Source organism: Lonchura striata, chromosome 11, assembly GCF_050655825.1.
Source record: "Lonchura striata isolate lonStrDom1 chromosome 11, ASM5065582v1, whole genome shotgun sequence".
Classification (NCBI taxonomy): domain Eukaryota; kingdom Metazoa; phylum Chordata; class Aves; order Passeriformes; family Estrildidae; genus Lonchura; species Lonchura striata.
Window position 1 is genome coordinate 11,510,246 of NC_140713.1, and position 14,017 is coordinate 11,524,262.

Here is a 14,017-nt window from a genome sequence, read left to right on the forward strand (position 1 = left end):
TACTGTGGGAGTGACTCAAGTGCAGTTTGCAGAGCACAAAACACACGGGTGCATCTACACACAGCAGGACCCAACCACAGCAGCCAGGCATGATCAACTACAAGCAGGCACAGAAAAGCAGCTGAAGGTCCTGGGGACCCTGGTCCACAGCCAGCACCAGGTCCTTGTGATCATAAGTATCACAGCACATGTCACAGTTGAGATGGCCACAATACACAGTTATCACCATACAATTCCAGAATGCTTTAAACCTTCCCCCAAACAGAGTAACACCTTACAGACCAGAAGGCTTCAGCTGTCTGCCCATGCAGAATAACATCACGTCACTTCAGAAGGCTGCAAGAATCTGCCCTCCTTGTTCTTTAGCTCAAACTTTTATCCCCTCATGTTGATGCAGTGCCCCTGTGAGCCCTCTGTGCCCTTTGGGATTGCTCAGTGCCCCTGGGCACTCCATGGCTCACTGCTGTCAGTGCTGCTCACCTGCTGCTCACAGCTGTAGCCTATTAGGGATGAAGCTCAGCCCAATTACACTCCCAATTACTACAAACTGTAGCTGCAGATAAGGCCAGTGGGATCCTGTCTGGAGCAGGTCAGGGAGGTGACCCTGCCCCTCTGCTCAGCCCTGCTGAGGGTCACCTGCAGTGCTGTGCCCAGCTCTGGGCTCCTCAGTACCAGAGAGACGTGGAGCTGCTGGAGTGGGGCCAGCTGAGGATGACTCCGGTGCTGGTGAGGAAAGGCTGAGGGAATGGGGCCAGCTCATCCTAGAGAAGAGACCTCATCCCTGTCTGTCAGTGTCCAAAGGGAGGTGTCAGAGCACGGACCAGGCTCTGCTCCATGGGGCACAGCAATGGAACGAGAGGAACAGGCAGGAACTGATGCCCAGGAAGTTCCACCTGAACATGGGGAAGAACTTTCCTGTGCAGTGACTGAGCACAGATTTCCCATGGACAGTATGGAGTCTTCCTCACTGGGGACATTCCAAAACAATCCTGGACATAACTCTGTGCCAAGCCCTGCTGGAGCAGGGAGGTAGGACCAGATGACCCACTCTGGGCCCTCCAACCTGAACCATTCTGCCCGTTGGTGATAAAAGCTGATTTTAAAAACAGAGGTAAGACATTGTCTAGAGTTCAGCCAGGCTTAAATGAAGTGCAAGGGAAAGAAGTACTACATGTCCATCACAAAGGTAGCTAACTCAGGAGATTTAAGGTGTGGAGAAGATGGACAGAAGAACCAAGTGAGTTTTCAGGCATAGTCTTTAATAGGGATTACACTTGGGTAATAAAAGCATAGCACCATAGCACAACTCTTGGCATGTGACCTTACCAATAACTGTACAAATGCTACTGCAATGGCAGCAGGAGTCAAGACAGTCAGAAAAAGAAGATACCAAAACTTCCTTTGCCATTCCATTTGAATTGATTGCCCTCAACAGAAACAAACATTTCCTGTGACATTAAGTTGTCATCAGCTTCTGTAAATTGCAGTTGACTCAGTCTTTTCTTGTGTATCCGTCTCTTCTTTGCAGAAGTAGCCCCAAGTACATTTGCAATTTCAGAGTTGTTTTCAGTTTGTTCAGAAGCCTCAGCTTGCTTATAAAGCTCCAACTCATCAGTTACACATCCAGGTTGTTCTTGCCTGGAGCTCTCTCCACAGGCTGTCTCATCACCTACCTGGGCAGGTTGTGTACACCCTAAGGCAGGAAACAGAATGTGATCAACAGTCATGCAAAGCAGACACATCATTAAAAAATCCTAGAATTAATTTTCTTCAATCATAACATTGTCAACTCATCCCACTCTTTGGTACTTCATGACAGCCACAAAGTTTAATGTTATGAAGTAGGTAATCAAAAAACCGGGGTATACTAGACTTAGTAGTTTCAGGAGTTTCTTCTAAGAAAAGAAAAGTACCTTTCATTCCCTGTGCTGGAGCATCCTTCATTTCAGAGGGCATCACTGGTCTCACCAGGACCACACCATATCCTTCATTATTGTGGATCATATTATTAACCATGGTTATCCTTGGAGCCTCATAATCTTCATCTAAGAAATTCTACAAAACAAAAGAAATCTAACATGTCATGTCCAGCTACAGGGACACAAAAATATTCTAGTTTTAGGTAGAACCAGTCCTCTGTATTAGATAGAGCGGGATTATTTGCCTACAGAGGAGACAGTGCAAAAGGCATTTTCTCCTTCCAGCAGGTAAGAAATAAAACCAGGTAATTACTGGAGTGGATAAAAACGAAAATATCGTACTGCAAAGCTGCTGGAAGGCTGTCTGTCTGTAGGAGGGGTTTGTCTTTGCAGAACTGGTTCATCCAGCAAGGATCAAGCAAGTACAAGGCAAGCATCATGTGCAACAGGTAAGAGTTCAGCACAGCACAGCAGGGCTCTGAGCCAACCCAAACCTACTGGCACTAATTGTAGCAGTGATTAGCTTTTGGCAAACCAGCACCTTGTGACTGGGACTGACCTTGACCAGTATTCCCTCCTTGCAGTGGTGGATCCCGTTATGCAGCAGGGTACACGCACTCCCTGGATAGATCTCCACACCAGCACCCTGCAAGATACAGTTGGTAGCAGTTCACAAGTAGTCTGGGCACATTTACCATCGAATTTGACCACTCCATGGCACAACTTTGTGCTCATCTACCAGTCTGCACAATGCAAAACCGTGTTACCCCTCCAGCTGCACAGCTTTGTTACCCATCTCGAGCAGCATTACTGAAGGCTGAGGCCCCACAGCATGGGGCACCAGTCCATGAAGGCCTGCTGAAGAGTAGCTGAACAGCCTTGCCTTACTTGCTTGTGCTTTAGTCATCCCTCTCAATACCTCAAGCTCCATCATTCTTCAAAATATCCAAAGAGTACCAGAGTCCATTTTTGTGTTTATTATCCCTCTGTAAGAATCAAAGGTGTCCAAATGGAAATGAGAAAACTAGCTATGGGCAGAGTAACCAGAAAATCACTATAAAAGTACTGCAGGATATGAATCAGCCATGCAGCAATGATTATTTCACAGATGTTCCCTGTTACTGCAGCACTTTGCTATCATTACACACAAATCAACCTAAGACATTTCACTAGATTTGATAAGGGGCTACAAGACCCCTGGGACCAATCTTGATTCAGTAACATGTAGCTGTCCAAAACAAATTTGTAAAGCTTCTGTCCAGAGTAACAGAAGCCACCCTGTGATTGACTGCATTATTTCCAAAGAGAAAGCTTTATTTTAAATTAGGAAATAAGCCAAAGTAAAAAATGAGTGTGTACCTTTGCCCCATAGAGATCTGAGTTTTTCATCAGTAGCTCAGCTGATGTCCTTACTGTTATTCCAGTGGTCTCACACTGTAACACACAATTCTCCAGTGTGGTTTTTCCATGATGAACATCTATATACACAGAAACAATTACTGCTGGATGAACCAGTTCTGCAAAACAAACCCCTCCTACAGACAGACAGCCTTGCAGCAGCTTTGCAGTGTGATATTTCCAGTTTATCCACTTCAAGTTCAATTCACCAATTTGCTCATGTGTGCTTTGAACTCATACTGTTTTTCTGGTCTAAGCAGGGACACTGCTACAAGGGAGCACTGGTCAGAAATGTCTTACAGGTTGACTTCTTTTTTTTTCTTTTTTTATTAAATACATCCACACAAGTGTTAATAAACATTTTAACATGCTTAAAACCAAAATGTCTGTCGAGTAGAAATATTAGTCAGCATCCTCTGCAAAGACAAGGCCATAGCCAATAACCTCCTTGGATACAACTTGGACTCAGTTGAGTGTCAGTTTGAAGGTGAGGAAACAAAGTTCTACAGCACTCCTACAGCATGTGCTGCTCCTCAGTGGAGCACTGGCTGGGGTCAGCTACAGCTGAATATTGCCGTGGGGGCTCTTCTGTGCAAAGAAGAATTGTTTCCATTTCCAGGCAGCCTGACACAGGCTGTGCTGCACTCAGAGTCAGGCTGCCTTAATAGCAGAACAAGATCAAATTACTGATCTTATCCCAGTAGAAGAATAAAGCATAAGAGCCACAATAGCTTGAAAGAACAATTTGAAGTTACTGTGATTTCCATATTATAAGTAAGTTAAAAAAAAGAGGGAAAAGAATCAATAAGTATACTCATAGGGCTCCTCTCTAGGATATTTTGTTAAACTGCAACACCAGGTCCCAGATTTAATTTTAACACTAATTATGAAAGACTCACAAAAATGTCAAGATGCTTTTACACTTACTTAAAATCCCCTCCACAGCATCATGCTGCACTAACTTCAAATTGGAGATCTTTATATTGGCTCCTGTACAGTTAAAGAAGTTGTCTCCTTTCCCTTGTTTTTCTATCACAACATCATCTGGCAGGCCATAGCCTAAGAGCAGAGGTGAGAGATACAAGCTCAGAGAATATCTGGTTACAATGAGGTGCTCAGTACATAACAGACATTTAAATCAATGACAGAAGTTTAAAGTTTGATGCTTTAATACCTTGAATAGGATTTTCAACAAGTGGCCAGGCTACACCTTACATCCCCTCTGTGCCAAGGTACATGGACTCCAAACTAAACTCAAAAGTTATCTTACTTGAATGGCACACAACAAAATGCAAAGTTATCTGAGAAAGTTGAACAAATGGGTAGTTGAGTTCACATTTGCCAAGGCCAAAGTTCTCACTCCCAAAAGTTGCCAACAGAGCAGAGGGGATGCAGAAATTGAGGACACACAGGCATCCTCAGTCTGCTCTCAAAGGAGAGAAGTTCACTACAGCAGGCAGAGGTTTCCAATAACACAGAGGGAAAAAGCAGTCACACCACAACAAGAGGAAAAAAAATGCGAAGGGCTTAATATTGTTAGCATGCTTCATTCAGCTTCCCTATTTACATGGAATTTGGGGGAAAATTCACAGTGCTCCTGTGTTGCACAGGCTTCCAGATTAATTCAGTTTAAAAAGCAGCTTTCACAAGCACATGCCAACATTGATTTACTAAACCATCCACAGTTGTCAGCATTTAAGCACTTACAGGAAAATTTATGAGCATGTAAAGCTTTTATTGCTTGTCACTGACAAGAATCATGATAAGGAAAGCAATAATGCCACATCCATTACAGCAGCACACGTTCCATCATTTTCTGAAAGCACAAACGGATAAGAAGTGCCCAAGCAGGATGCCAGCTTTTAACTAAGTACATAAATAAATAAACAGTGCCACATGCAAGTAGAAAGGTTAAAACCAAAATGAAAATAAAAAGCTTTGAACAAGAGTTGGCAGAAAGTTTTAAAGACAGGCCATTTAACCCAAAGTTAAGTGATTGATGCTTCAACACATGATACTACCTAGAAATCTGTTCCCACTGCTACTGATTTATGGTCACCCCTGAAGAGGAAGTGGCATGGGGCAGTGCCAGCAGGTAAGAAGAGAGCAACACAGGACAGCAAAAATTTAACTTCTCACCAGTACAGAAAGATGTTATTATCCAAAGCAGGAGTTTTAGGAGTGATTGTCCTGCAGAGTGCCTGCAGTTTTCTAACAGTGCCTTTAGCCTGCTTTACACTTCACCTCTGAAGCAGCAGCTCTAGAATAAAGATTCACATGCTGCTGCCCAGTGGTGCTCACTCCCCAGCAGGAATGTGGCCCTGCCTGAGCCAAGGGACTCCACAGCAGCCAAAGGCCACTGTCATCCTCTGCCACTGAGCACACACAGGTTCCCAGCCAGCTGCAACAACTATGGCACAAGCAGAAGGGAAGTTCTTAGGTGCCTCTGCAACACCTTCTTGTCAGGCATGGAAGTTATCTTTATCATGACTTCGTGCAGCTGTTACTGCTTTAACCTTATTTAGTTCCTGCAAGTTTTTATTTATTCCCGATTTACTGATCTTCATACTTTCAACCTCAGTACTGACTGCACAGTAGCTGGGAAAAAATAGAAGCTCTACTGAGCAAAGTGACATATCTTTCATGAGTCACCCCTCCATCCCAAAAAAGCCACCAAACCAGCCAGCTACTCAGATTAGTGCCAACAGAGTTTGTCTTGATGTTCCTACTTCAAATGCTCTTGGCTGCTCCTACTGGTATAATACCTTATCTAACAGGAGTCCTTATAAGAAGATTAAATACCTGACAAGTACTTGTTATTCAGAGCATGGTTTGTACCAAAAATACATTTATATGCCTTGCTTCTTAAAATAGAGCAGCTCATCCTTTAATGTGTGCTACTGCACCATTTGTATTTCAGTTTCCTCAAAGCTAGAAAAGCAATAAATAGCACCACACACAATTTTAGAACAATGTCATTCTTGAGATAAATAAAGCACTTTATCCATGTCCCTTGTCCTGCAGGTGCACTGGTAATCACAATGTGTGTCTGTATAAATCAAACACACACAGGAGATGGGCAAGAAAGAAAATGACTCATAAAACAAGAAGGGCAAGAAAAACAAAGTCCAGAACAGCAGGAAATTAAACTCTCAGCCTTCTTCTCATTAAGCTTTGACAAGATAAAAATGCAACTAAACATCTGAAAGCTGCAAAAGGCCCAGTGACAAACAGACTGTAGCACTGCAACAGTGTGTGCCTGCCTAAAGCAAAGGGATACACTGAGAAATCAAGAATGGCGAGGGAGAGACAGCAACATATCCTAGGCAAAGCAGAAGTATTTAAAACACAAATATTTTGCAAGAAAACCCCCAAAATCACATCTGTTGTGTCTTTTTCTGCAGAAAAAAGATGTGTTAATCAAAAGTTCCCTCCTCCACCCACGTGTTTCACAAACTGCATAGCCAGGCTGGCAGCCCCTGCTCCCCCATCACCCACATGCTCCAAGTGCCATCAGTAAATCCTAACAGCACTCCTGGCTCCTTCCCCCTGCACTCCCTGGGGCTGCACCAGCACTGGGGCTCAGAGGTTGCCCCTGAGGCACTTTCAGATACTCAGAGAAGAACAAGGACATTTCTCAAGTGCTCCTAAGTTAGTAGAAGCCTCTCAGAATTACTTCTGTTTCCACTATTACAGCCATCAAGACCCTTAGGTTTCTGCTGAATCCTCTCTATTACCTATATAATCACCATTTATGCAGACAAATAGGAGGAAATTATTAATTTGCTATAAATCAGCAAAATCTGCAGTTTATCTGCACTACAGCTAATTAAACAGCTCACCCCACCCTGCATTAGGCACAGCTCTACAGCAGAAACAGGAATACTTTGAAGTAAAAAGCAAATGCTCCTGGGTAAACTCTGCAAAGAGTAAATCCTTACACAGAGCTAGTTTAAGGCATTCCATTTATTTGTTTAAGGACCTTTAGGCTAGCAAACCTTCTACCTTCGAGCTCTACTGAATCAGCAATGGAGAACATGCCATCAACAAAATAATGGCCAGGACAGATGATGACTCTCTCTCCTTCATAACAGGAATTTACAGCTGCTAGTGGATCACGGTGAAACTGCAAAAGACAAAAAAAACCACAATCAGCTCCCAAAGACTGCTATAAAATGGATGCCTGTAGAGTTTGCTTTCAATTAAATGTTGCTGCTTTTGCTTTAAAGAAACCTTTTCAATGGCACTAATACAAAATTTCTACTCTGAATTCAAGAATTGTAGCACTCTGCAGACAAAACCAGCCTTAACACATGATTTTGATGTTTGTGTCACACCCATTCACCCCAGAAGAAAACTGGGGCACACACAGATGAAAGGGCACATGTACCCCATAGCAAACTTCACTCTGGCCTTGGTTCCAGGCCAACACTTCAATTGTGCCTGAATGATTTGCCATGAAGAAATAAATGACAGAAGGTAAAGAAAGTAAAAAGCAAACAATTCGGCAAGTATATCAGAGCTAGTCTGATTACTGCTGTGTTTGCCCCTGGTACGAGTCACCCCCAGAGTTCAAATGCCACAGTGGTAAATAGTGTCCATATGATCCTTTCCCTTGATAAAGAGAGCAGGCCGATATCCTTCACAAACATTACTGAGGGATTCCATACTGAAGGATGACAAATAGTAAATAAAAGCTACACATTTATTGCTTCCTAGCAAATTCCAGGGTAAGCCTAATAAGAGCACTTTTTCAGTTGCTAAGTCAGAAAGTCAGATTTATAGCTTAGAAGTTACTCCAGGACTTTCCCCAGGGCTCCATTCTGGCAATCTGTAATTCATGAGCATGATCAGAATACAGCAAACCATTTAATTTGTGTCCAAGGAATTCAGCCTCTTTTTAACTGCTGAAGTAACAAGTCTTGTCTGAATTTGTTAAAACTAAACATGGCTGCTCCTAAAATAAATGTATTTCCTACACAGTACCAAAGCAAGAAAAACAATGCTTCCTCCTTCAAACCCTAGATCATTATCAACAGCATCAAGAGATATGGGCATTTAAAAAATGTCATGCCTTACAGTGTCCCATTATACAGTTATTACAGGTTCATCTCATTTCCTACACACAGGAAGCCGTTGTATAGAGTATTCAACAGGCACAAATGAATTAAAAGAAATTTTAACACAATTTGACCACTCTATTTAAATTACAGTGGTTTGGTTTTTTTTTGAACTGACAAAACAATCCCACCACTGGAATATCTTGCAAATGTAGTATCTTGCACAGGGTAAATTAACTTATCCTTCCACATTGTTTCTTGAGAGGAAAAACTATTAGCAGATGGATAATTCCTGCTACTGCACCTGTACTTCTAAGGCTTCAGAAGATTCTGGGCAAAGTTTGTCTCTTGTCAACAGCTGGAGCAGATTTGCTGTCATGGTCCAGGGCACAACATGAATGACCTTGGCACCCGCTGATCTTGGTCCTTTAGCCTGGAGGCTGCCGTATTTTTGGTAACCAAACACGTACCTGCAACAAAAGCAAGAGAGCCAACAGCTCTTCCTTCAGTACCCACCTCCTCTCAGCTATGTGATTCCCTTTGGGAGGCTCCTCCCTGCACAAACCCACCAGTTACCTCAGCAGAGGAGTCTCAATTAGTTTTAGCCTTTGTTTTATGTGCTCCACTTTGTCATACAATTTTAGTCCTTCCACCATGGAAACGTTTCCTGCTTCTGAGTCCGAATCATTGCCTGAGATGCTGTTCCTCACATTTAAAAACTTGTCATAAAGCTCTTCACACTGAGATAACAAGTTCTGGTAATCAACTACCAGCCCAGAAGGCACCCGCTGTTCCAGGATGTCATAGTGCCTGCAATTAATTCAGAGCAAGAGGTCAGCATGGCACATTCACAATCCTCAAAGACCAAACATAAGACTGGAGAAAATTCTGCCTCAGATACTTGAGTCAAGGTTCTCTGCAGTCTACATCAACACTGCTCCATTTTATTTGAAGCAGCAAAACCAGAAAAATCAGAACAAACACAAATATTTTACTTTCTAAACAGCTGCCCGCACAGCTTGAAAGACTGTCTACTATTAAAAACTCACCCTTAAAAAAAAAAGGTCATAAGCACAACCATAAAAAAGAGTAACAATTTAGAAGGCAGTATCTAAGCCCTTATTAGAATAACTGAGAAATATTCACACACATGCCTCCTGGAGAATGATCAATTTACAAGTTTTCTTTTACATTCAGCTCAGTTATGGTTTTCATTTTATGTCCAGAGGTAAAAAATGGAGCATCTCATACCAGCTTTTATTAGGTTTACAACTTGTATGAGTGTGACTATTGTTGGGTCTGGGGAACCATCTGATGGGACTCCAAGGCTCAGAAATCAAGTGGCAGCCTCAGCTGTGTTCTCTTTCCATACAAGATTTTGACCAGCAGAGAGTGAATGCTGTTAAAACAAACTTGCTTTGGCTTACAAGTCAACAGGGGTTTTTTACACCTAATAGAGTCACTCCTCCCACTTGACACATTGCAGGGGTTCTGCCCTAAGAACAGCAAAGGTGCTGCACTCACAGTCTCAGTCGGGGCTCAACACATCGCACAAAGTAATCAAACTCATCCTCCTCTTCCTCATCCCAGGTCCTCCAGATGTACTGGTAGAAAAACCTTTGGAAGGAAAGTGTCAAACCACACAGGAGAGAAGAGTCAAAGCACTGGAAACACAATGTAACCAATTTGAAAATTCACCTCAAAGCATCACCTCTCACTAGAAATTCATATTACTGTCCCATACACTGCTCAGTACATACAAAGTCATCATAGAGTTCTATTCTGTGTGTCTAAGCTCAGAATTCATAATAACCTGTGTTCTACTTTCTCAAAAAGGAGTGAAACCAGCTAAAACCTGGTTTTGAAAAGCAAGACTGACACTCTTCAGATTCTGAGGCTTTCTGGTTACTTGGTTTTGGCCAATCACCCCTCAGCTAATCTTTCTTTCTTACAATGTAGGTCATTCCTCCTATATCAGTTTTTTTGTCCAGTCCTACAGCTTATTTGTAGAGATTTCAAACAGCATGTAGTGCCTGAAAGAAAAGGAGGTGGAAAAGAGACAGATAATAAAGAAGAAAAAAAAATAATATGTGAAGAGACACCTAAAGAATAAAGAGCAAATTTAAGGGAAGAGGCAAAATGCAGAAAAATGAATGGGACAAAAAAAAAAAAAAAAAAAAAAGAGAAAAATCCACCAAAATGTTATTGAGGAGAAAGAACAGTATACTAGTCAACAGGTGATACAGTCCAAGGAACTCTGTGGTGAAAAAGAGAGAGGGAAAGCAGTCTCCTCAGAGCACCAGTCATCAGATTTACTTTGGAAAGCTTGGCTTGTGGAGCTGCCAGTATGGCCCCAGAATTCAGGACAGAACCCACTGGGTACCAGCAGGGTGCAGTTGTCCTACCTGACATGCTCTATGGCTAGTGCTGTCTGGTCAAACTCTCCTGACTCGTCATATACAACCCACAGCTCCTGCAGCAGGATCTGATGTTCCTTCAGCTCCAGGAGCTCCTGCATGCACTCCAGGGTAAAGCTGCTGTCCTGGGACTCGCACAGGAAGGGCTCACTGAGCTGCACAACTGCCTTCAGGGCTGGGAAGTTCACATCAACCACCTGTGGGAACAAACAGCTCTGAATCCCTCAGAAGCCCGGATCAGCTGAGGGAGGGGAACGTGATGTGCCTCAGCCAGGGCCATGCCGGGTCCCCACTGACCCCACACAAACGGTACCATACAGCCAAGGCCATCTCATCAGCTGAAGTGATAACCCAAAGTTAAGCTTCTCACAGCCCGACAGCTACAGAGCCTTTCCCACATCCAAAATTTCATTCAAATCCCTCATAATACTCCTAACAAGGCCATTAAGTTGCTTCCACCCCTCCCTTTCTTTTTGTGTTGGTGTTTTTAAAAAATGGCAGAAGTGATATCCTCAGACTCAAATCAGTATTTCACAGCCCTTTGGGACTCCTTTGAGGTTCATTTTTCAAAGTGCCCACAGGACACAAACAATCCAGAGACAGTCTGGGCCAGTGAAAGCCATTCTGTCACTAACTGGGCAGAAAAGAGCTGAGGGGGTCACAAACTTTTTCCCTCCTCAACCATGTGATGGTACCGCAAGTTTAAATATCCAAGGTTTGCAAGACAGACATACGACCTGGACATTGAGAGACTTAGAAGTCTGTTAGAGAGGTAAGTGATGTTAAGTGGAGACAAATGCCTGAGCAGCAGCAGCAACCCACTCACCCTAAGGAGGACCTCAAACACGTTAGTGCGCCAGATCGCCTGCCAGCCAGAGGGCTCAAGGACCTTCTCCAGGTACTCAGCTATGAACTGCTTCACCTCAGAAGCTTTGCAGTCAGCTAAAAGAAATTGAAGACACTGTTTATGCAAGGAGTGGAAGAAAACTCCAGATCACTGGAAAATGAAAGTCAACACAATTGAAATGTTCCTCTACCGCCTCTAAGTTGGACTGCATTATACTATGCTCACGATAACAGAATATTAAATACAACAGTATTAAACACATAACCTGTGCCTTATCTTAAACAGATTTACAATACACAAAAAAAATTAGGAAGATAGCTAAAACAAGGTACACGATCCACAGCTTACTGACAGTTCTGCCTTTCCATCATTCATAGTTTATTTACTTATATCAAAATTACTGCCTCCTGGTTCACCAGCTAGAGCAGCTGAGGTTACAGCATAAGTGATGGCAGGACACTCTATCTTTTCCTCCTTTATTAAAGTCATCTCACGGCTTAAGACATACAATTAACTCCACTTAAACTGAATTGTTTAAAGTTACTACAAGAAACCCAAGTCTGCCTTACTTTCCTATGAAAAAATTACTTACACAAGATATAATCCTGGTAAGCGCTGAATCGGTCATAAAACAAAAGATGATTGGTGTGGAAAATATCTGGGAAAAGCACGTTCCCGTCTGGCACCGTCCTTCCCAAAGCAGTCCCTGGTTTGTCACGACTGCCATAGTCACTCCAGGAGTCAGCACTCCAATCACTCTCGGCATCTTCCCGCTGCAGACCTGGGAAGAGGAGGGGTAAAGCAAACCCCTGTCACTTCGAGCACTCACTCACTCACTCCTGCTCCTGTTCAGCTCCAGGTCTATCACGAGTCTGCTCCTACAGCACGCCTTAACTTAGCCCTGCTGAAGCGTTTCAAACCCACATACGTTCCTGGGCGCCCATTTCAGCGCCGTGGTAGGCACTGAGAAACACACTAGAACTTCACGATTAACAAAAAGAAAACTACACCACATTTTAGTGCTGATTTCCAGAGACATCCCTCCCCTCGTTTCCAGCCCGGTGCCCGCGCCTCCAGCCGGGCCAGGGACGTGCGGCCAAGCGGGCTTACCCTGCATGGGGGATCCGGGCCCCGGCGGAGCAGCGCGGACAGCACAGCCCGAGCCGGCCGCCCTCGTGTCCGCAGCATGTAGGGCACCTCGGGCACCGCCCGAGCGCGGGGCGAGGGCTGCCCGGCCCTGCCCGCTGCCCGGCCCTGCCCGCAGGCACACGCCGTCCGTACCCTCGGTCTGCTCGGGGCGGTCCCCAGGGCCGGTGCCTGCCGCCGGCGAGTCCCGGCCGTCCCCCCGCGGTCCCGGCGGCCGCAGCTCCGCCATTCCTCCCGCTCGGCTTCAAACCGCCCGCGCATCTGCCGGCCGCCAGCGCCGCGCCCTCATTGGCTCTCGGCGGCAGCGCCCCGCTCTGATTGGCCGTCGGCAGGCAGCGCCCCGCTCTGATTGGCTGTCGCAGCGGCGGCCGTTGGCGCGCGGAGCCGGGCCGCTCCGGGGCCGGGCGGGACCTCCCCGCTGTCAGCCCTGCCGGGAGCGGATGCACAGCGCCAGGAGAGAAGGAGCGGCCAAGCCGCAAAAAATGTAAAAGCACCCAACAATCAGCACCCTCAAAAAAGAAAAAAAAAAAAAAGAAAAAAGAAAAATCAGCAACAAATGAACGAACTGCAGCCCACAGCTAACAGAACGGAATTCTCTGGAGCGCCGGGCAGCCCCGCTTTGCTGCCAGCCCTGCCGGTTCGTTCACAGAAAGCCCCTGATCAGAATGCACAACCCCGGTCTGTTTCACGCCCCGGCGCCTCTCCCGAGGCCACTCCGCGTGTTGGGAGCGGTGACTGATGCGGGGGAGCCGAAGCAGCTGCTCCGGAAGAGCAGCGGCCGGCAGAGGGCTGCCTTGGACCGCCGGCGGGGCGGCTCCGCCCGCCGCCGAGCGCCGCGCGTCCCGCAGCGCCGGCCCGAGCCACCCGACATGACCGCGGCAGGAGCTCCCGTGGGCCGCTGAAACCAGCCCTGCCATCGAAACCCCAAGCAGAGAATGGTTTAGTCCCCAAGAGGATTCTGTTGAATGTTGCCAGAATTTAACCATTATACCGGGCATGGGTGTTTAACCATACACATACAGTTGTCATCTATCACTATTGGTTACAAAACTACAGTTGAACATCTGAATCCTTCCCAAAAGGTTATTGGCAAGGTCAAGCTTTCGAAGCAGAGTGTGTTTGTAAATAGTGTGTTTAAATTGGCATGTTTTAAGTGGAAGGAAGGGATGCCAACCAGTGGGATTTTCACAGGTTGAAAGGGGCCTCTTGGCCAACCTCAAGCATTTGAAC

The 14,017-nt window shown here is 45.1% G+C and overlaps 1 protein-coding gene across 2 annotated transcripts; it reads right to left on the minus strand.

The window, feature by feature from the left end:
* Positions 1 to 1,238: 1,238 nt before the first annotated feature.
* Positions 1,239 to 13,050, minus strand: SHCBP1 (SHC binding and spindle associated 1). Of its 2 annotated transcripts, none has more exons than XM_031505852.3 (13): positions 12,923 to 13,050; positions 12,234 to 12,422; positions 11,621 to 11,736; positions 10,783 to 10,991; positions 9,902 to 9,994; positions 8,954 to 9,187; positions 8,682 to 8,847; positions 7,323 to 7,443; positions 4,245 to 4,376; positions 3,279 to 3,397; positions 2,479 to 2,565; positions 1,914 to 2,055; positions 1,239 to 1,693 (listed from the first exon to the last, which is right to left on the minus strand). In XM_031505852.3, the coding sequence occupies exons 1-13, from the start codon at positions 13,014 to 13,016 to the stop codon at positions 1,374 to 1,376; spliced, it is 2,022 nt and encodes a 673-aa protein (XP_031361712.3). In that variant the 5' UTR covers positions 13,017 to 13,050; the 3' UTR covers positions 1,239 to 1,373. The 2 variants fall into 2 exon arrangements, with proteins under 2 accessions (XP_031361712.3, XP_085445658.1); XM_085589532.1 differs by having other exon boundaries at positions 12,752 to 13,050.
* Positions 13,051 to 14,017: the final 967 nt, after the last annotated feature.